General features: G+C 40.1%; 1 protein-coding gene across 1 annotated transcript in view; it reads left to right on the top strand.

The window, feature by feature from the left end:
- Window positions 1-21,257, top strand: part of CLTCL1 (clathrin heavy chain like 1) — a 147,308-nt gene that overhangs the window by 105,548 nt on the left and 20,503 nt on the right. Inside the window, 3 exon segments of the mRNA XM_046641074.1 lie at window positions 17,825-18,008; window positions 19,051-19,247; window positions 19,860-20,013. Coding sequence (XP_046497030.1) covers window positions 17,825-18,008; window positions 19,051-19,247; window positions 19,860-20,013 — 535 coding nt within the window.

Genomic DNA, 21,257 nt, shown 5'->3' with positions numbered 1-21,257 from the left:
CTCCCCCCACCCCACCTTTCCCCCAGTAGCCACTAATCTGTTCTCTTTGTCTGCATTTTTAAATTCCTCATATGAGTGGAGTCATACAGAGATTGTCCTCTATCTGGCTTATTTCACTTAACATAATTCCCTCAAGGTCCATCCTTGTTGTTGCAAATGGGACAATTTTGTTCTTTTTTATGACTGAGTAGTATTCTATTGTGTATATGTATACCACATCTTCTTTATCCAGTCATCAGTTGATGGCCACTTAGATTGCTTCCACTTCTTGGCTATTGTAAATAATGCTGCAATGAACATTGGGGTGCATGGGACTTTTGGAATTGCTGACTTCAAGCTCTTGGACAGATACCCAGTAGTGGGATGGCTGGATCGTATGGTATTTCTATTTTTAATTTTTTGAGGAAGCTCCATACTGTTTTCCATAGTGGCTGTACCAGTTTGCATTCCCACCAACAGTGTATTCGGGATCCTTTTTCTCCACAACCTCTCCAATGTTTGTTACGGATATTTTTGTCATACTAATGAGTGTAAGGTGATATCTTAGTGTAGTTTTGATTTGCATTTCCCTGATGATCAGCGATGATGAACAACTTTTCATGTGCCTATTGGCCATCTGTATGTCTTCTTTGGAGAAATGTCTGTTCATGTCTCCTGCCCATTTTGTGGTTGGGTTGTTTGATTTTTTGTTGAGTTGTGTGTGTTCTTTATATATTATGGATATTAACCCTTTATCAGATGTATGACTTGCAAATATGTTTTCTCAGTTAGTGGGTTGTTTTTTTGTTTCAGTCCTGTTTTCCTTTGCCTTGAAGAAGCTCTTTAGTCTGATGAAGTCCCATTTGTTTATTCTTTCTCTTGTTTCCCTTGTCTGAGAAGATGTGGTACCCGAAAAGGTCCTTTTAATACTGATGTCAAAGAGTGTGCTGCCTACGTTTTCTTCTAGAAGCCTTATGGTTTCAGGTCTTACCTTTGGGTCTTGGATCCATTTTGAGTTTATTTCGGTGAATGGTGAAAAAGAATGGTCAGTTTTCATTCTTTCACATGTGGCTTTCCAGTTTTCCCAGTACCTTTTGTTGAAAAGACTTTCTTTTCTCCATTGTATGCCCTCAGCTGCTTTGTCGAAGATTAGCTGTCCATAGCTGTGTGGTTTTATTTCTGGGCTTTCAATTCTGTTCCATTGACCTGTGCACCTGTTTTTGTACCAGTACCATGCTGTTTTGATTACTGTAACTTTGTAATATGTTTTGAAGTCAGGGATTGTGATGCCTCCAGCTGTGTTCTTTTTTCTCAGGATTGCTTTAGCAATTCGGGGTCTTTTGTTGCCCCATATGAATTTTAGGATTCTTTGTTCAATTTCTGTAAAGAATGTCATTGGGATTCTGATTGGGATTCCATTGAATCTGTAGATTCCTTTAGGTAGAATGGAGATTTTAACTATGTTTATTCTTCCAATCCAAGTACATGGAATGCCTTTCCATCTCTTTATGTCATCATCCATTTCTTTCAGAAAAGCCTTGTAGTTTTCGGCGTATAGGTCTTTAACTTCCTTAGTTAAATTCACCCAGGGGTATTTTATGCTTTTTGTAGTGATTGTGAATGGTATTGTGTTCTTGAGTTCTTTTTCTGTTAGTTTGTTATTAGAGTATAGAAATGCTACTGATTTATGTAAATTGATCTTATACCCTGCAACTTTGCTATAGTTGTTGATTATTTCTAATAGTTTTCCATTGGTTTCTTTGGGGTTTTCTATATATAACATCATGTCGTCTGCAAACAGCGAGAGTTTCACTTCTTCCCTCCCTATTTGGATTCCTTTTATTCCTTTCTCTGGCCTAATTGCTTTGGCCAAAACCTCCAGTACTATGTTAAATAAGAGTGGTGATAGAGGGCATCCTTGTCTTGTTCCTGTTCTCAGGGGTATGGTGCTCTGTTTTTGCCCATTGAGTATGATGCTGGCTGTGGGTTTGTCATATATGGCCTTTATTATGTTGAGGTAATTCCCTTCTATCCCCATTTTGTTCAGAGTTTTTATCATAAAAGGCTGTTGGATCTTGTCAAATGCTTTCTCTGCATCTATTGAGATGATCATGTGGTTTTTATTCCTCAATTTGTTGATGTGGTGTATCACGTTGATTGATTTGTGGATGTTGAACCATCCCTGTGTCCCTGGTATGAATCCCACTTGATCATGATGTATGATCCTTTTCATGAATTGCTGAATTCGGGTTGCCAAAATTATGTTGAGAATTTTTGCATCTATGTTCATCAGCGATGTTGGCCTGTAGTTCTTTTTCGTGCTGTCCTTGTCAGGCTTTGGTATCAGCGTGATGTTGGCCTCGTAGAATGTGTTAGGAAGTGTTCCATCTTCCCTAATTTTTTGGAATAGCTTGAAAAGGATAAGTATTAAATCCTCTCTAAAAGTTTGGTAGAATTCCCCAGGAAAGCCATCTGGTCCTGGGGTTTTATTCTTTGGGATGCTTTTGATTGCTGTTTCAATCTCCTTCCTTGTGATTGGTGTGTTCAAATTGTCTGCTTCTTCTTGACTCAGCTTTGGGAGATTGTAAGATTCTAAGAATTTATCCATTTCCTCTAGGTTATCCATTTTGCTGGCATATAGTTTTTTGTAGTATTCTCTTATAATCCATTGTATTTCTGTGGAGTCTGCTGTTATTTCTCCTCTTTCATTTCTGATTTTGTTTATTTGAGCTTTCTCTCTTTTTTTCTTTGTAAGTCTGGCTAGGTGTTTGTCAATTTTATTTATCTTCTCAAAGAACCAGGTCTTTGTTTCATTGATCCTTTCTGCTGCCTTTTTTGTTTCAATAGCATTTATTTCTGCTCTGATTTTTATTATTTTTCTCCTTCTGCTGACTTTGGGCTTTGTTTGTTCTTCTTTCTCTAATTCAGTTAGGTGTAATTTGAGATTGCTTATTTGGGATTTTTTTGTTTGTTAAGGTGTGCTTGTATTGCGATGAGTTTCCCTCCTAATGCAGCTTTTGCTGTACCTTCTATGAGTTGGTATGGCATGTTATCATTTTCATTTGTCTCCAGAAATTTTTTTATTTCTTCTTTAATTTCTTTAATGATCTATTGCTTGTTCAATAGCATATTGTTTAATCTCCACATCTTTGTCCCTTTCTCAGCTTTTTTCTTGTAATTAATTTATAGCTTTATAGCATTATGATAGGAGAAGATACTTGTTATTATGTCAGTTTTTTTAAATTTATAGAGGCTTGCCTTGTTTCCCAACATATCGTCTATCCTTGAGAACGTTCCATGCGCACCTGAGAAGAATGTGTATTCTGCTGTTTTTGGATGGAGTGTTCTATATATGTCTATTAAGTCCAACTGTTTTAGCTTTTCATTTAATTCCACTGTTTCCTTGTTGATTTTCTGTCTGGATGATCTGTCAATTGATGTGAGTGGGGTGTTGAGGTCCCCTACTATTATTGTGTTATTTTTGATATCTTCTTTTAGGTTTGTTAAAAGTTGCTTTATGAACTTTGGTGCTCCTGTGTAGGGTGCATAGATATTTATAAGCATTATTTCTTCTTGATGTAGTGTCCCTTTGATCATTATATACTGACCCTCTATGTCTCTCTCTACCTGCCTTATCTTGAAATCTGCTTTGTCTGATATAAGTATTGCGACACCTGCTTTCTTTTGTTTGCTATTAGCTTGGAGTATTGTCTTCCACCCCTTCACTCTGAGCCTGTGTTTGTCCTTGGAGGTGAGGTGTGTTTCCTGGAGGCAACAAATTGTTGGATCTTGTTCTTTAATCCATCTTGCCACTCTGTGTCTTTTTATTGGAGAGTTCAGTCCGTTTACATTGAGCGTGATTATTGATGCATGAGAGCTTAATGCTGTCATTCTGTCACTCGTCCGGTTTTCCTGCATTTCCTTTGTTGCTCGTCCTGTGTGTTTTGGCCTACCTGTTGACTTCTGCAGTTTCTTATGCTGGGTTTCTTAGCTTTTTCCTCATTTATTTTTTGTGTCTCTGTTCTGTTTTTTAGTTTAGTGGCTACCCTGAAGTTTGTATTCAGAATCTCATGCATAACATAGTCCATTTTCTGGTGTCCTTAACCTAAACTGTTTCAGTCCCTTTGCTCCTCCCCTCCTAAGTTATTATTGTCATCTCTTATTCCAACTTGTGTCATGAGTTTGTGGTTAAAGTGACAAGGTTGTCTTCGTTTTTGGCGTTTTCTTCCCTTTATCCTAGTGCTATAGTTGAATATTTGCTATCTTATTCTGATTCTATCTTTTTGTCTCCTTACTCTGTGTTTTGTGACCCTTTCTCACTTTTTTAATTTTTTCAGGTATGAGGGCCTTCTTGAGTATTTCTTGTAGTGGGGACCTCATGGCTACGAAGTCCCTTAGCTTTTGTTTGTCTGGGAAAGATTTAATTTCTCCCTCATATCTGAAGGATATTTTTGCTGGATAGAGTATTCTTGGCTGAAGATTTTTATCTTTTAAAGTTTTCAATATGTCATTCCAATCTCTCCTAGCTTGTAAGGTTTCTGCAGAGAAATCTGCTGAAAGTCTGATATGGGTTCCTTTGTAGATTATTTTCTTCTGCCTTGCTGCCCTGAGTATTCTTTCTTTGTCCTTCACTTTTGCCAGTTTTACTACTATATGCCTTGCAGTAGGTCTTCTTACATTGACAAATCTAGGAGATCTGAAAGCTTCCTCCACACACATTTCTCTCTCATTCCCTAGACTTGGGAAGTTCTCTGCTATTACTTCTTTGGGCATGCTTTCCGCTCTATTCTCCTTTTTGTCGCCCTTGAGGATACCAATAATTCTTAGGTTGCATTTCCTCATTGAGTTGGCTATTTCTTGGAGATTTTCTTGATTTCTTTTCAGTTGAAATTATATTTCAATGTAATCATAAACCCTGATTGATTATAGGGTGTCAGAGTTAAGGTATCTGAGGTGACTAGGATATTCTGTCTTGCTGTCTGGCTAATCTCCTTTGATAGATATTAGCTTGTGAGTTCTTCCAGCAAAAGACATTTAAAGGTGGTTCTCACTGTGTGTGCTGCTGCCTTGGGCACTGTTGCTTCTCAGACATGCAGGGGGAACTTCAAGTTCTTGCTCTTCTTTCTGTGACTCACTGCTTCACCAGTCATAGTTTCACGTGCAGGTGAAAATAGCCTGGGTTGGCTTTGTGGCAGATAGACACCTATATACGTGGACAGAGACTATCACTGGAAAAGCTTAAAGTGTACTTTGAAATATGCAGTCTTTAAAATGAATCAATGAGCTAGTGAGTAAATAAAGAAAGCTTTAGATAAAAAAAGACCTGGAGAAGTAGGAGGGACACAGTCTGACTTGCCAAACTCTACTGAACCTGGGCTGTGGTTCTCACACCTTACAGGACACAGAGGACCACAAGACCTAAGGGCCTACAAAAGGTGGGAAGTCTACAAACAAACCCCTCCTGAATGCAAGGATAAACTTTTATCCCAGTGTTGTCTAGCTCTCTGCTGAGAGACCAGCTAAAACAAAACAAAGCAAAAAAGAGCTGTTTTGAACCATGGTGCTAGATTATGAGGACAACCTGGCCCTGCCATGCTGATCCACTAATGGATTTTAGCACAAATTCTTGTGAACTGGTGTAGTATTAAAAACCCTCAGGTGGAAATTTAATTTTGAAGTGATTGCCATCAGGTAGTACCTTCAGATCTCTGCCGGAGACGAACACAAATCCTTTTAGGAGAAACCTACCTTCTAGCAAGGCCTCAAAGAATTCTTACAGATAACATTCCAAGAAATAATGAGCTCAGGTAAAAACACTGACAGAATGGATCAGAAAACAAGGTACCATTAGTATGAGCAAGGTAAGAGAGTAGAGTCAGACCTGCCTAGAGAGACTAGAAGTATTGGAATTATCACAGAATATAAAATTACTTGTAATGTGGTTAAATACCAAAAAAAGGTTAAGCATATGTTTTAAAATACCAAATAACTTTGATAAATATAAATATATATGTATTTGAAATTGAAGTAAATGCCAAAGGGGTTTAGCAGCATTAGAGAGTAAACGAATTGGAAGGTAGATATGAAGAAATTGCAAGAACATGGCCAAGACAGGAAGGTGGGAAATATGAAAGAGTTTAAGAGACATACAGGTTGAAGGGAGATCTAATCAGAGCCTCAGAGCAGAGAGTGAGGCACTGTTTGGAAGGAGAATGATGGAGATCTAGTTCTCAAATTCAGGAAGTCTGGCAAATCCTGAGGAGGATTAATTTTTTAAAACCACCCTTACGTGTGTTATAGCAAAACTACAGGACATCAAAAAAAAATTTTAAGCAGCCGGAGAGAATTTATGAAGGAATGTGAATTATATTGACAGCAGACTTCTCAATAGCCTCAGTGGAAGCCAAAGAATGATGGGATGATACAGTGATTTCAAAGTGCATTAACATGACTAATAAGTTGAAAATAGAAGAATGAAAAAACGTTAGACAAATGCAAAACCTCAAAACACTTGTATTCTTCTGATATTTTTATATATATAAATAATATGATCCATATTAGTATGACATAAAACAGGCTGTAGTGTGAGAACCATTATCAAAGCAAAGAGGGCCAGTACATAATGATGAAATGTTCAGTTCACCAAGAAGATAATTCTGAACTTATACACCTAATAATATAGCCTCAAAATATATAAATCAAAAATTGACAAAACTGCAAGGAGACATAGGCAAATTCACCATACTGGGAGATCTTAACATACCTCCAAGTAATTGATAGAACAATTGGAATAAAAAACTAAGTATCTTAAAAAGTATACATAAACAAAGACAATAATAAATATACTTTTTAAAGTACATAAAAACAGTGTAACTGTTGACAGTTAATGTGGATTATAAGCTTACTGGAATGAATTTACACATAATATATTCAATAAGTAGACATTATTAAAGAAAAATTAGAAGACAAATAAAAAACTGGACTTCACCAATCCTACCCACTCAACCATGGTAAACAGCTTGATAGAAATTCCTGAATAATCAGACCATGTTGAAAGACATCAGTTTTACCTGCATCACTCAAATTCAGTGTAATACCAGTAAAAATTCCTATTTGTTTACTTATGGAACTTGACAAGGAGATTTAAAATTGTATATCAAGAGGCGGGACCAAGATAGCAGAGTGAGTGGTCTCCTTTGCCTCTCCCCCTTCAGATCTACAACTAATTGGACATTCGCCGGTTAACGGTTAACAAAGGATATCCAGATAGTATCTCAAGACGTCTGAGAGACTCGTGCTGCTATACATCGGAAGGCAGATGGACTTCCCCCCAGAAGGAGGTAGAAATAGGTGAAATTTCTCCGACCCCCAACCCCCGGACAGCCTAGTACCTGAAAGAGGCTCTCTTCCAGTGGACTCCCCCATAGCATCGCCATGCACCAAGGGCAGGAATGTGCACTCACCAGTGGAGCGACGATGGAAACAGGTGACAACAGCCCTACCTAAGCCCCCGCGATTACACCTAAGCCCAGGGGGAAACTCCAAGGTCCTGCACCCGCCGACAGGGAAAGACTCTGCTCGCCATTAGCAGAGAGGCCTCGCCCAGCATTCAGAACAAGGGGAAGCTCCCAGGGAGCGGATTCCCTGGCAGGGCACCAGCCTGAAGCCGCTGCCAGGCCCACGGTCTCAGGCTGTGCACAGACAGTGCAGGAGGTGCCCAGACTTCCCGTGGACGTGCTTGGGGACTCGGTGGAGCTCCATCACCCGGCTCCACGGCCCAGGGGGAAAGTCCAGGGTCCCGCACCCACCAGCAGGGAAAGCCTCTGCTCGCCATTAGTGGGGAGGCTCCGCCCAGCATACAGAACACCAGGAGACTCCCAGGGAGCTGATTCCCCCCATTTGGAACACCAGGAAGCTCCCAAAGAGCAAAATTCCCGGCAAGGCAGCAGTCTACCAGCCGCCACCAGGCCCACGGACTCTGGCTATCAGACGAAGCAAGGGGCTCCCAGAGATTCCATGAGAGTGGTGTGGGGCTGAGTGGAGCTCCAGTGGAATGGGTATGTGGCCCCGGGAGAACTCCAGGTTCCCACAGGAGCCTCAGCGAAAGCATCTGCGCAGCACTAGTGAAGAGGTCCCGACCAGCAATCACAAGGCTGGAAGGCCCTGGGGCAAAAGTAGCACAGCTAGGTGAGCTAACGACAGACTGCAGAAGATACTCATAGCTCTGCTGGGACCTATAGTGGACAAGTGTGATCTTGTGGGCTCTGACAGTGACAGAGCTGCGATTATAGGTGATCCTGCTCCTGGCTGCTGGGAAAGTCCATAACACCGCTGCAGACCCCAAGGAGGGAGCGTGTCTAGGTGGGCTGCAACAGTAGGCACCAGCAGCCTGAGGCCCCCTTGCGATTGCCCCCACAACTGACGAGGGACCGCACAGGGCCACTGTGACTACGAGGAGAGGCCCAGATCCAGTCAGTAACAGCTGACAGGGTTCCTGGTTGGTGCAGTCTAAAGAGCTTCTCCCCCCCACACACCAGTTGCAACAAGTGGAAGCAGCGACTAAACTCTATCTCTATGCAGAGGCACAAATCCATGCCATAAAGCAGTATGAAAAAATATATTAACTCTTCAGAACAGAAGGAAAATGATAAGCACCCAGTAAACAGTCCCAAAGACAATGAAATCTATAACCTAAATGAAGATGATTTCAAAACAGCCATGATTAAAAAACTCAACGAGTTAGAATTCAGATAGACAACTCAATGAGTTCAGGAGCTATGTCACAAAAGAGCTTGATGCTATAAAGAAGAACCAATTAGAAATACTGGAGATGAAGAACACAGTGGAGGAGATTAAGAAAAATCTGGACTCTCTGAACAGTGGGGTCGATAATATGGAGGGCAGAATTAGCAATTTGGAGGATAGGAATATAGAAATGCTGCAGGCAGAGGAGGAGAGAGAACTAAGACTAAAAAGAAACAAAGAAACTCTCCGAGAATTATCCGACTCAATTAGGAGATGCAACGTAAGGGTTATAGGTATACCACAGGGAGAAGAGAAGGAGAAGGGGGCAGAAGGCCTGTTCAAAGAAATAATGGCTGAGAACTTTCCAAACTTGGGAAGAGAGATGGAACTTCATGTGACAGAAGCCAATAGATCTCCAAACTTTATTAATGCAAGAAGACCAGCCACAAGGCATATAGTAATGAAGCTGGCTAAAGTCAACAACAAAGAGAAAATACTAAGGGCAGCCAGGCAGAAGAAAATAACTTACAAAGGAAACCCCATAAGGCTATCAGCAGATTTCTCAGGAGATACCTTACAGGCTAGAAGAGATTGGAATGAAATATTCAAAACTCTGAAGCACAAAAACCTGCAGCCAAGAATACTCTACCTAGCGAAAATATCCTTCAAATACGATGGAGAAATAAAACCTTTCCCAGATAAACGAAAGTTAAGGGAGTTCATTGCCACAAAACCTCCTCTTCAAGAAGTGCTCAAGAAGAACCTCATACCTGAAAAATCAAAAAAAGGAAAGGGGTTACAAAATCCAGAACAAAGGAGATAAGCAGAAGGACAGTAACACAAAGTAGCAGCACTCCATCAGGAAGGTTAGCAAAAGTTAAATAAAACATTAAAGATAAACGGAACGGAGACACCAAGAATAAATATAACCTAGTCATTTTAACCACAACTCACAACACAAAAAAGAAGAGAAAAAAAATCTGACAATAACAACCTAGAAGGGAAAGAAAAAGGGGTGGAACGTTTTAATTTAAGGAAATAAGAGGCTATCAGAAAAAGGGCTATCTCATCTACGAGATGTGTTATACAAACCATCTGGTAACCACTAAACAAATAACAAGAATAAAGGCACAAATTACAAATAAGAAGAAAGCCAATACAGAAATTTACCTACTTGAATTAGGAATCCAAAAAGCATGGGAAGAGAAACAAAGGAAATGCAAAAGAACCGGAAAACAAGTAATAAAATGGCAGCAGTAGGCCCCCACGTATCAATAATCACTCTAAATGTAAATGGATTGAACTCTCCAATCAAAAGACACAGAGTGGCAGGATGGATCAAAGAACAAGATCCAACAAAATGCTGCCTCCAGGAAACACACCTCAGCCCCAAAGACAAACACAGACTCAGAGTGAAGGGATGGAAGACAGTACTCCCAGCTAATAATGAACAAAAGAAAGCAGGTGTTGCCATACTTATATCAGACAAAGTAGACTTCAAAGCAAAACAGATAAAGAAAGACAAAGAGGGGCAGTATATAATGATGAAAGGGACACTCCACCAAAATGACATAACACTTATAAATATATGCGCACCCAACACAGGAGCACCAAAATTTGTAAAGGAACTATTACTAAAAGGAGACATCAACAACAATACAATAATAGTAGGGGACCTCAACACCCCGTTAACACCAGTGGATAGATCATCCAGAGAGAAAATCAACAAGGAAATTATAGAATTAAATGAAAAATTAGACCAGATGGACTTAATAGATATATATAGAACTCTTCATCCAAAAACAGCAGGTTACACATTCTTCTCAAGTGCGCATGGAACATTCTCAAGGATAGACCATATCTTGGGAAACAAAGCAAGCATCAATAAGTTCAAGAGGGTTGAAATAATATCGAGCATCTTTTCGGATCATAATGCTATGAAACTAGAAATCAACTACAAGAATAAAGCTGGGAAAGGGGCAAAAATGTGGAGACTAAACAACATGATACTGAACAAACAATGGATTATTGAAGAAATTAAAGAAGAAATCAAATATTATCTGGAGACATATGAAAATGAAAACACACCATACTAACTTATTTGGGACGCAGCAAAGGAATTCCTAAGAGGGAAATTCATTGCAATACAGGCTCACCTCAATAAGCAAGAAAAATCTTACATAAACAGCCTCAAACGACACCTAACAGAATTAGAAAAGAAAAACAAAGCCCAAAGTCAGTAGAAGGAGGGAAATAATAAAAATTAGAGCAGAAGTAAATGATATTGAAACAAAAAAGACAGTAGAAAGGATCAATGAAACAAAGAGTTGGTTCTTTGAAAAATTTAACAAAATCGATAAACCCTTAGCCAGACTCACTAAGAAAAAAAGAGAGAAGTCTCAAATAAATAAAATTAGAAATGAGAGAGGAGAAATCACAACAGATACCGAAGAAATACAAAGGATCATAAGAGAATACTATGAAAAACTATATGCCAACAAATTGAACAACCTAGAAGAAATGGGTAAATTCCTAGACTCGTACAACCTCCCCAAACTGAATCAGGAAGAAATAGAGAATCTGAATAGACCAATCGCGACTAAAGAAATAGAAACAGTAATAAAAAAACCACCCCAAAAATAAGAGTCCAGGACCAGTCGGCTTCTCTGGAGAGTTCTACCAAACATTCAAAGAAGATTTAATACCTATCCTTCTCAAACTGTTCCAGAAAATAGAGGAAGATGGAGCACTCCCTAATACATTCTATGAAGCCAACATCACCCTGATCCCCCAACCTGACAAGGACAACACAAAGAAGGAAAACTACAGGCCAATATCACTGATGAACATAGATGCAAAAATCCTCAACAAAATTTTGGCAAACCAAATACAGCAATACATCAAAAAGATTATACACCATGATCAAGTGGGATTTATTCCAGGGACACAGGGATGACTCAACATCCGCAAGTCAATCAACGTGATTCACTACATTAGCAAAATGAGAAACAAAAACCACATGATCATCTCAATAGATGCAGAGAAAGCATTCGACAAGATCCAACATCCATTTATGATGAAAACCCTCAATAAAATACGTATAGAAGGAAAGTATCTCAACATAATAAAAAAAGCCATATAGGACAAACCCACAGCCAACATCATACTCAACGGACAAAACCTGAAACCCATCCCTCTCAGAACAGGAACAAGACAAGGGTGCCCACTTTCACCACTCTTATTCAGCATAGTACTGGAGGTGTTGGCCAGAGCAATTCAGCAGGAAAAAGAAATAAAAGGAATCCAAATAGGCAATGAAGAAGTAAAACTCTCACTGTTTGCAGACAACATGATCTTATATATAGAAAACCCCAAAGAATCCATAGAAAAACTATTAGAAACAATCAACAGCTACAGCAAAGTTGCAGGGTATAAAATCAATTTGCATAAATCAGTAGCATTTCTATACACTAACAATGAACTAACAGAAAAAGATCTCAAGAACTCAATCCCATTGATAATCGCAACAAAAAGAATAAAATACCTTGGGATAAATTTAACCAAAGAAGTGAAAGATCTATACAATGAAAACTACAAGAATTTCTTGAAAGTAATCGATGATGACATAAAGAAATGAAAAGACATTCCATGCACATGGATTGGAAGAATAAACATGGTTAAAATGTCCATACTACTTAAAGCAATCTACAGATTCAACGCCATCCCAATCAGAATCCCAAGGACATTCTTTACAGAAATTGAACAAAGAATCCTAAAATTCATATAGGGCAACAAAAGACCCCGAATTGCTAAAGCAATCCTGAGAAAGAAGAACAAAGCTGGAGGCATCACAATCCCTGACTTCAAAACATACTGCAAAGCTACAGTAATCAGAACAGCATGGTACTGGTACAAAAGCAGGTGCACAGGTCAATGGAACAGAATTGAAAGCCCAGAAATAAAACCACACATCTATGGACAGCTAATCTTTGACAAAGGAGCTGAGGACCTACAATGGAGAAAAGAAAGTCTCTTCAACAAGTGGTGCTGGGAAAACTGGACAGCCACATGTAAAGGAATGAAAATCGACCATTCTTTTTCACCATTCACTAAAATGAACTCAAAATGGATCAAAGACCTAAAGATTAGGCCTGAAACAAGAAGTCTTCTAGAAGAGAATATAGGCAGTACACTCCTTGACATCAGCTTCAAAAGAACCTTTTTGGACACCATAACCCCTCAGATGAGGGAAACAATAGAAAGAATAAACAAATGGGACTTTATCAGACTAAAGAGCTTCTTGAAGGCAAGGGAAAACAGGATTGAAACAAAAAAACAGCCCACTAATTGGGAAAAAATATTTACAAGTTATTTATCTGACAAAGGGTTAATCTCCATAATATATAAAGAACTCACACAACTCAACAACAAAAAATCAAACAACCCAACCACAAAATGGGCAGGGGACATGAACAGACATTTCTCCAAAGAAGATATATGGATGGCCAAGAGACACATGAAAAGGTGCTCATCATCACTAATCATCAGGGAAATGCAAATCAAAACTACACTAAGATATCACCTTACACCTGTTAGAATGGCAAAAATATCCAAAACCAACAATGACAAATGTTGGAGAGGCTGTGGAGAAAAAGGAACCCTCATACACTGTTGGTGGGAATGCAAACTGGTGCAGCCACTATGGAAAACAGTATGGAGAATCCTCAAAAAGTTAAAAATAAAAATACCATATGACCCAGCTATCCCACTACTGGGTATTTATCCTAAGAAACTGAAGTCAGCAATTCCAAAAGTCCCATGCACCCCTATGTTCATCGCAGCATTATTCACAATAGCCAAGACGTGGAACCAACCTAAGTGCCCAGCAACTGATGATTGGATAAAGAAGATATGGTATATATATATACAATGGAATACTACTCAGCCATAAAAAAGGACAAAGTCGTCCCATTCACAACAACATGGATAGACCTTGAGGGTATTATATTGAATGAAATAAGCCAGACAGAGAAAGATAAACTGTATATGACTCCACTCATAGGTGGTAGTTAACATATAGACAAAGAGAACTGATCGGTGGTTACCAGGGGAAAGGGGGGGTGGGGGGAGAGCACTAGGGGTGAAGTGGTGTACCTACAACATGACTAATAATGATGTACAACTGTAATTTCACAAGGTTGTTAGCTATCATAATCTTAATAAAAATAAATAAATAAAAATAAGAAAAAAGATTTGTATCAAAAGGATAAAAAGCCAAGAATAGTCCAGATGCTCCTAAAGCAATAAATTACCCAAGAGGTAGGAGTGGGTGTTGGGATGGCAAGGTGCTTACTCTAATCTAGAATTATTATAGAACTGAATTAAGACATGATGATTTGGGCAAGGAATAGGGAAATGGACCATTATAATAAAGAGCCCTAAAATATCCCACATGTATGTAAAACATTTATTTATGACAGAGCTGGCTTTAAAGTTAGAAACGATAGATTTTTCAATAAGCGATGTTGGGACAATTGGTTTTCTATATGGGAAAAAGTTAAAATTGGACATCTATCCCATACTATGTAAAAGGCAAAACTGTAATATTTTTAGAGTTTATGTGTAGAAAAATAATATATTTATGTCCTAATGAACACTTAAACCAGTCACAAAAAAACATAAACCTTTTTTGGAAAACTGATAAATAGGACTATGTTAAACTTAAGAACTTTATCATAAGGTGAGAAAAGGGGAAGCTGTGAACAGGGAGATGACATTTGCAACATACATAACCAACAAAAAAGTAGTATGGAGAACATGTAATAAAAGAAAAACTCGACCTGATAGAAAATTCAACAGAGCACTTTAGCAGTCCTCCTCTGAGAGGAGAGACAGCAGTGATGCGTCTGAGGCAGGAGTTCAGCCTCATCAGCCACCAAGGAAACTGTGTGGCTGCTGTGCGCCACCACCTTCCTCCTGCAGGGCAGCGGGGATCTAGCTCTCCTAATCAGCACTAGGATGTTAAGCAACTCGGGCTCTTACGTGCCCTGCTGGGAATGCTTGTTACACTTGGAAAGCAGTGTGTGCCAGAACATGCAGTTTCCACTCTTGTTTTGAACCCTAAAGAAACTTGCCTTACGTGTTGTCAGGAGATGTGCAAGAAGGCTCAAAGCAGCACAGTTTCCAAGAGCAAAGATCTGAAAGCAGTCCAAACACCCATCAATAAATAGGCTGTGGTACCATCATACAGTGGGGTGCCATGTCACAGTGGAAATTAATACTGTACAACAGCCTGGCTGAATCTTAGGTTCTAAATTCTTAATATTTTTTCTTTATTCTTTTTAATTATTAACACAGTAAAATTGACCTTTTGGGGAAGATGTACAATATTAGGAATTTTAACATGTCTAAATTCATGTCACCACCTCCATCAAGATACAGAACAGTTCTGTGACCTTATTAAACTCCCCTGTGTGAGCATCCCTTTATAGTTACAACTCCCCAACCCTGCACCCCTGACAGCCACACGTCTGTTCCCCATCGCTCTAGTTTTGCCTTTCAAGAATGTCATGTAAAGGGAATCACATAGTATGTAATCTTTTGAGACTGGCTTCTTTCACTCAGCATAATGCCTTTGAGATTCACCCAAGTTGTGTGCATCAATAGTTTGTTCTTTTTATCGCTGAATAGTGTTCCGTTGTGCGAGTGTACCACAGTTTGTTTATCTGTTCACTCAGTCGCTGAAGGACGTTTGGGTTGTTTTCACTTTGCAGTGATCATGAATACTGCTGTTCTAAACCTATGTGTCCAGATTTTTGTTTGAACATGTGCAGAAGTTGTTGGGTCATACGGTGTATGTATGTTTAAGAAAATGTCAAACGGTTGTTTTCCAGAATGGCTGTATCATTTGCATTCCCACCAGCAATGTGTGAGAATTCCGGTTGCTCTGCATCTTCATCAGCACTTGGTATTATCAGTATTTTTTATTTTAGCCATTCTAATAAGCTTATAGTGGTATGGCATTGTGGTTTTAATTTGTATTTTCCGGATGGCTAATAATGTTAAACAACTTTTCTTGTGCTTATTTGCCATCCATATATCCTCTTGGGGAAGCGTCTCTTTAAATCTTTTGCCTGTTTTTTAATTGGATTATTTGGATTTTTACTGTTGAGTTTTAAGGCTTATTAAATATTCTGTTTTCAAGTTCTTTGTTGGATATGTGATTTACAAATATGTTTTTCCCAGTGTGTAGCTTCTCTTTTTGTTCTCCTAACAGTATCATTCACAGACCAAAAGTTTTCATTTTGATCAAGTCCAATTCATAAACTTTTCTTTCTTTCTTTTTTTTTTTTTGAGGAAGATTAGCCCTGAGCTAACTGCTGCCAATCCTCCTCTTTTCACTGAGGAAGAGTGGCCCTGAGCTAACATCCGTGCCCATCTTCCTCTACTTTCTATGTGGGACGCCTACCACAGCATGGCGTGCCAAGCGGTGCCGGGTCCACACCCGGGATCCGAACCTGCAAACCCCGGGCCGCTGAAGCAGAATGTGCAAAGTTAACCGCTGTGCCCCTGGGCCGCCCCCATAAACTTTTCTTTTGTGGATAGTGTTTTGCTGTTAAGTCTAAGAACTCTGCCTAATCCCAGGTCACAAAGATTGTCTCCTGTGTCTCCTTCTAAAGGTTTATAGTTTTACATTTACATTCAGATCTATGGCCCAGCATCCAGTAAGGTGTGAAGTTCAGGTCGACTTTCATCTTTCTGCGTGTATGTGTCCAGTCGTTTCAGCATCATTTGTTGAATACTTTCTCCATAGAATTGCTTTTACATCTTTGTCAAAAATCAGTTGGCCAGGTAGTGTGATTCCTCCAACTGTATTCTTGTTCAGAATTTAGAATTATCTTGTCTATATCTACAGGAATATCTCCTGGGATTTTTATTGGAATTGCATGAAATCTATAGGCCAATTTAGGGAGAATTGGTATCTTTACTATGCTGAGTCTGTAAACACAATATGTCTCTCCGTTTGTTTAGATCTTTGATTTTTCTCATCAGCATTTTATAGTTTTCAGCATGTAGATCATATCCATGTTTAATTAGATTTATATGTAAGTATTTCATATTTTTGGAGCTATTGTAGGTTTTTTTTTTTTGGTTTACAGTTGTACATTGCTAGTATATAGACATACAATTGATTTTTGTTTTTGACATTGTATTCTGCAACCTTGCTAAACTTAGTTATTAGTTCTAGGATTTTTTTTATTTTTGTAGATTCCTCAGAATTTTCTGTCAATCATGTTGCCTGAAAATAGGGATAGTCTTATTTTTTCCTTTCTAATCTAGATACTTTTTATTTCTTTTTCTTGCCTAAATGCCTTGACTAGAGCCTCCAGTACAAAGTCAAATTGAAGTGGTGACAGCAGACATCCTTGTCTTCTTCCTGATTCTGGGGGCAACATCCAGTTGCTAACCATTGAGTATGATGTTAGCTGTGGGTTTTTTGTAGATATCCTTCGTCAGATTGAAGAAGTTCCCTTCTATTTCTAGTTTGCTGAGAGTTTTTATCATTAATGGATGTTGGGTTTTGTCAGATGCTTTTTCTGAATTGATGATGACCACATTCTTTTTCATTTTTCGATTCTTAATATGATGTATTACATTGATTTATTTCCACATTTTTGAATAGGGAAAAAGAAAACACTTTTATATGCGTATAGTGTGATTAAAGAAAAGGAAAGTTCAAAAGCGTGCAAAACTGTCTGTATTGCTTAGATATGCAATATATGTGGTTCAACTATAAGGAACCGCAAAGAACTGATAGAGGCACTATTCAGGAGAATAGGAACTTCTGAAGTGGGAGCAGAAGGCAGCTCCTGGAGAAGCCACCGCAGCCCTCCAGTGATTGGTGGTGTCTAATTTCTCTTAGCTGGTGCTTTCCCAAGACCCCATATACTTCATCAGTATTCTATTGTATCTACTTATCAGTCATGTGTGTGTGTATTAAATGCTTTTAAATTGAGGGTCTTGGGTGGTTGACCTGCCAGATAGTATTGTGTGCAGTCTTCATTCCTGTGAGACTATGCTGACCACCACCTCTTGTCAGGAATCTCCAGAATCTGCTGATCCTGACCGCCGTTAAGGCGGACCACACACGGGTCATGGAATACATAAGCCACCTGGACAACTGCGATGCCCCAGCCATTGCCAGCATTGCTGTCAGCAGTGCCCTGTACGAGGAGGCGTTTGTCATCTTCCGCAAGTTTGACATGAATGCCTCAGCAATCTGGGTGAGGGTGAGCTGCTGAGTACTGTTGGCTTAGACCCTAGCTTCCTTTGCCGCATTGTGTCCTCGTCACCACCGAGGGCCTCAGAGCCTCTGGTTGTCCCATGCGTCTCTCAGAGTCTTGTGCTCCTCTCTGCTCCTCACCAGTGACCCGCCTTCACAGCGTGTTGGCTCCTTCCGTCTGCTGTTACCCAGCCTTCCCCCAGCACTCTCCTAGACTCGAGTACCTGACGTGAAGTCATGTGGTCAGCCCTGGTGACCGAGGTATCTGATTCTCAGAGGCTCTCACCCATGACAATTGTTCCCACCCTTCACCCCCACGCTACTTCAGCTCCCCAGAGCAATCCTGCCAGCCCCCACACCTACCTTCAGCCTCAACCAAGAGCTCTTCATTAATCCTCATCTCTTTCCTCCCAGTCTGCGGCCTTTTCTGGTTTTATTTCTAAGGCAGTTGTAAACTGTGGGACATATCTCTTTAACTGCTCTCTTACCAGTATTCATTACATCCTTGCCTCTTCCCTTACCATTTTTCTGTATCTGCCATGAAACCTCCAACCCAGAATCCTCTCTTTTCGATTCCCACATGGGCTGTGGCCTTGCTCTGAGACCAGAATATAAGGTGGGTGGCTGCTGCACCCCGGCCCTCCAGGCTGCCCTGCAAGCCTGTTTCTGCCTGATGAGCTATCTCATTCCCCACAGCAGCTCCTTTGAACCTTTTTACAGCCTTTATGCCCCTTTGTACTGTCTCACCTGCCAAGACCAGGACACAACTCTGGTGTCCTGCCGCTGGCCCAAAAAGCTTAGCCTGACTGTCTCCATTTCTTTATGCCTCTTCATTGGAGTGTCTCTTCTCCATCTGGCATCCCCCTCCCTGTACAAACCACTCTCATTCTTTCCCTCCATTCACTCATCTGAGAAATACTTAACCACCAATTGCATTGAACTGAATTGAAATGGTCATGCAACTTTAGGCAGAACAGAAATCCGTCTGCTCCCTGGGAGCTGACTGAGTGTTGTGGAGACTGAGAGCCTCTTGTAACCCCTAGGTCCTGATCGAGCACATGGGAAATCTAGACCGAGCATACGAGTTTGCAGAGAGATGCAATGAGCCTGCTGTGTGGAGTCAGCTGGCCCGCGCCCAGCTCCAGAAAGACTTGGTGAAGGAAGCCATCGACTCCTACATCAGAGCTGATGACCCTTCCTCTTACCTGGAGGTCACTGAGGCAACCAGTAGGAGCAGTAAGTGAACCTCTTCTCTACGGGATGCTGCCTCTCACTGGCGTGAAGCCTGGAGAGGCAGGAGTATGGCCCTTGCAGCAATCCACATGTATTATGCATCCAGAGATGTTGGGGAGGCACTGAGTGAAAGTTTCCTAAAAGAGTCTGAGATGAATATTATTCTGTTAATGACACTGGCTCTTTAGTTGACCGTTACCCTCTTTTACAGGACTCGACAGTTTAAGCACAATGGATATCACTGTTGTAATAACTTTGAGGTGAGAGACTTGGACTCAGAGTCTCTTTGGGCCTTCCCAGTTGCTTGTGGCACCAGCGTTTCCGGTGGCTGGAGTAAGCATCCATCTCCTGGGGAGGTCTTTGGTTGGTCACATGGAGGATCCCATCCCCAGGGCAGCTCCCGTGTGGTTCTGTTCCCTCCCCTTCTCCCACCTGGGACAGGGCTCTGCTTGGCAGGCCAAGTCCAAGACCTTCGAGACCTTACCTGGAGCCCGAGCCCTCAGCGAGGCAGAGCAGGAGAATAGATATCTTGGCTGAGGACAGAAGGGGAGGAGTTGATTCCCCTATCTGAACCTAGCAGCTCTGGGTTAACCTAGTTTTGTTTTCTGTCTTTAGACAGTTGGGAAGATTTGGTTAACTTCCTGCAGATGGCCAGGAAAAAGGGCCGTGAATCTTATATATAGACTGGACTTCTTTTTGCCCTGGCTAAAACCAGCCATCTCTCTGAGCTAGAAGATTGTATTAATGGACCCAGTGATGCCCACATCCAGCAGGTAGGCAGTGCCCCCAGGGACTGTGACTGCTGCAGGCAGGTGCAGGGATTGCTCCCTAGATCGGTGCAGATCTGTGATGGCTGGAAACAAGCCATGCAGTGAATAAGTCCCTTGTTACTGTCGTTGGTCTGGAAGTTAAGGCCCCTAGCTGTCCACATCAGAATGATTTTCCTAGAAAAGAAGGCTTCGGGACTAGTGCAGTGTTCTAGCTGTTACCACTGGAACAAAGTGAACTGAGTGACGTGACTGGCCAGATTGAAGAGAGAGGTTGAAAATTAATAGCTTTCCCATATGGCAGCAGTTATCAGATAACATAATGGAAGAAAATTCCTTTTTAAATAGGAACAAAACCAAAATGTTAAATAAACTTTAGCAAAAAAAACATTGAGTAAAGATCTAAATAGTTGTAAAGTCTGCTGTTTCCAGGGATAAAATTTTAGCCCTGGGAAAAGTGATGGAGAGAGACTAGGGATAATGGAGTGCACTGTAAGTGCAGGAAGCGCAGGTGCCCCTTTCTGGGGAGATGCACGTGCATCGTTGAAATAAAGAGCACGCAAGTGCACTTTGGATTTTTTATGTCAAAATAAATTCCAACAAATTGTTGGAAATTAGGTTAGAGTTTTGAAAGAGGTTAAAAGTCTGTCATGTAATTTTGTAACCAAAATTAAATTCCAGAAGAAAGAATTAAAGGTAAAAGTTTGGTTTTTTATTAATAAAAATTTTTAAGTATTTATCTTTGTGTGAGGAAGGAATTTTTAAGCATATATATAGCGATGGAAGAAAGCATAAAGAAAATATCAGTTGATCTAATGCATAAAAATTTTAAACGTATGTATATTCCTAATCATGGACCTTGTAAGTCTAGATATAAAAATTCATCCCAGGAAAGTAGAAAAGGTCCTGATAGCTTTACATAGAAATATTTAATCATTGCAGCATGATTTATGCTAATAAAAATTGGAAAACAATGTCTGGCAGAAGGGAATAATTAAACAGCATTCATTGATGGAATATAATACAGCCATTGCAAGCATTTAGAGCCTCGTTTGTGATAGAAAAATCTTTGAAAGTAAGCTCCAGCAGAGTGAAAACCTGCATGTACAATATAATAAACACACCAGCCTGGAAAAACACCCAAGATGGGGACAGTGAACAACTCTGAGATATGGAATTGGGCAGTATTGTAATATTATTTTCCTTCTACTTGCCCGTGTTTGCCAAATTCTTTTTTATTAAATCAACGA

This window comes from Equus quagga, chromosome 15 (genome assembly GCF_021613505.1).
Source record: "Equus quagga isolate Etosha38 chromosome 15, UCLA_HA_Equagga_1.0, whole genome shotgun sequence".
Classification (NCBI taxonomy): domain Eukaryota; kingdom Metazoa; phylum Chordata; class Mammalia; order Perissodactyla; family Equidae; genus Equus; species Equus quagga.
This window is presented reverse-complemented; position numbering and strand designations above follow the sequence as displayed.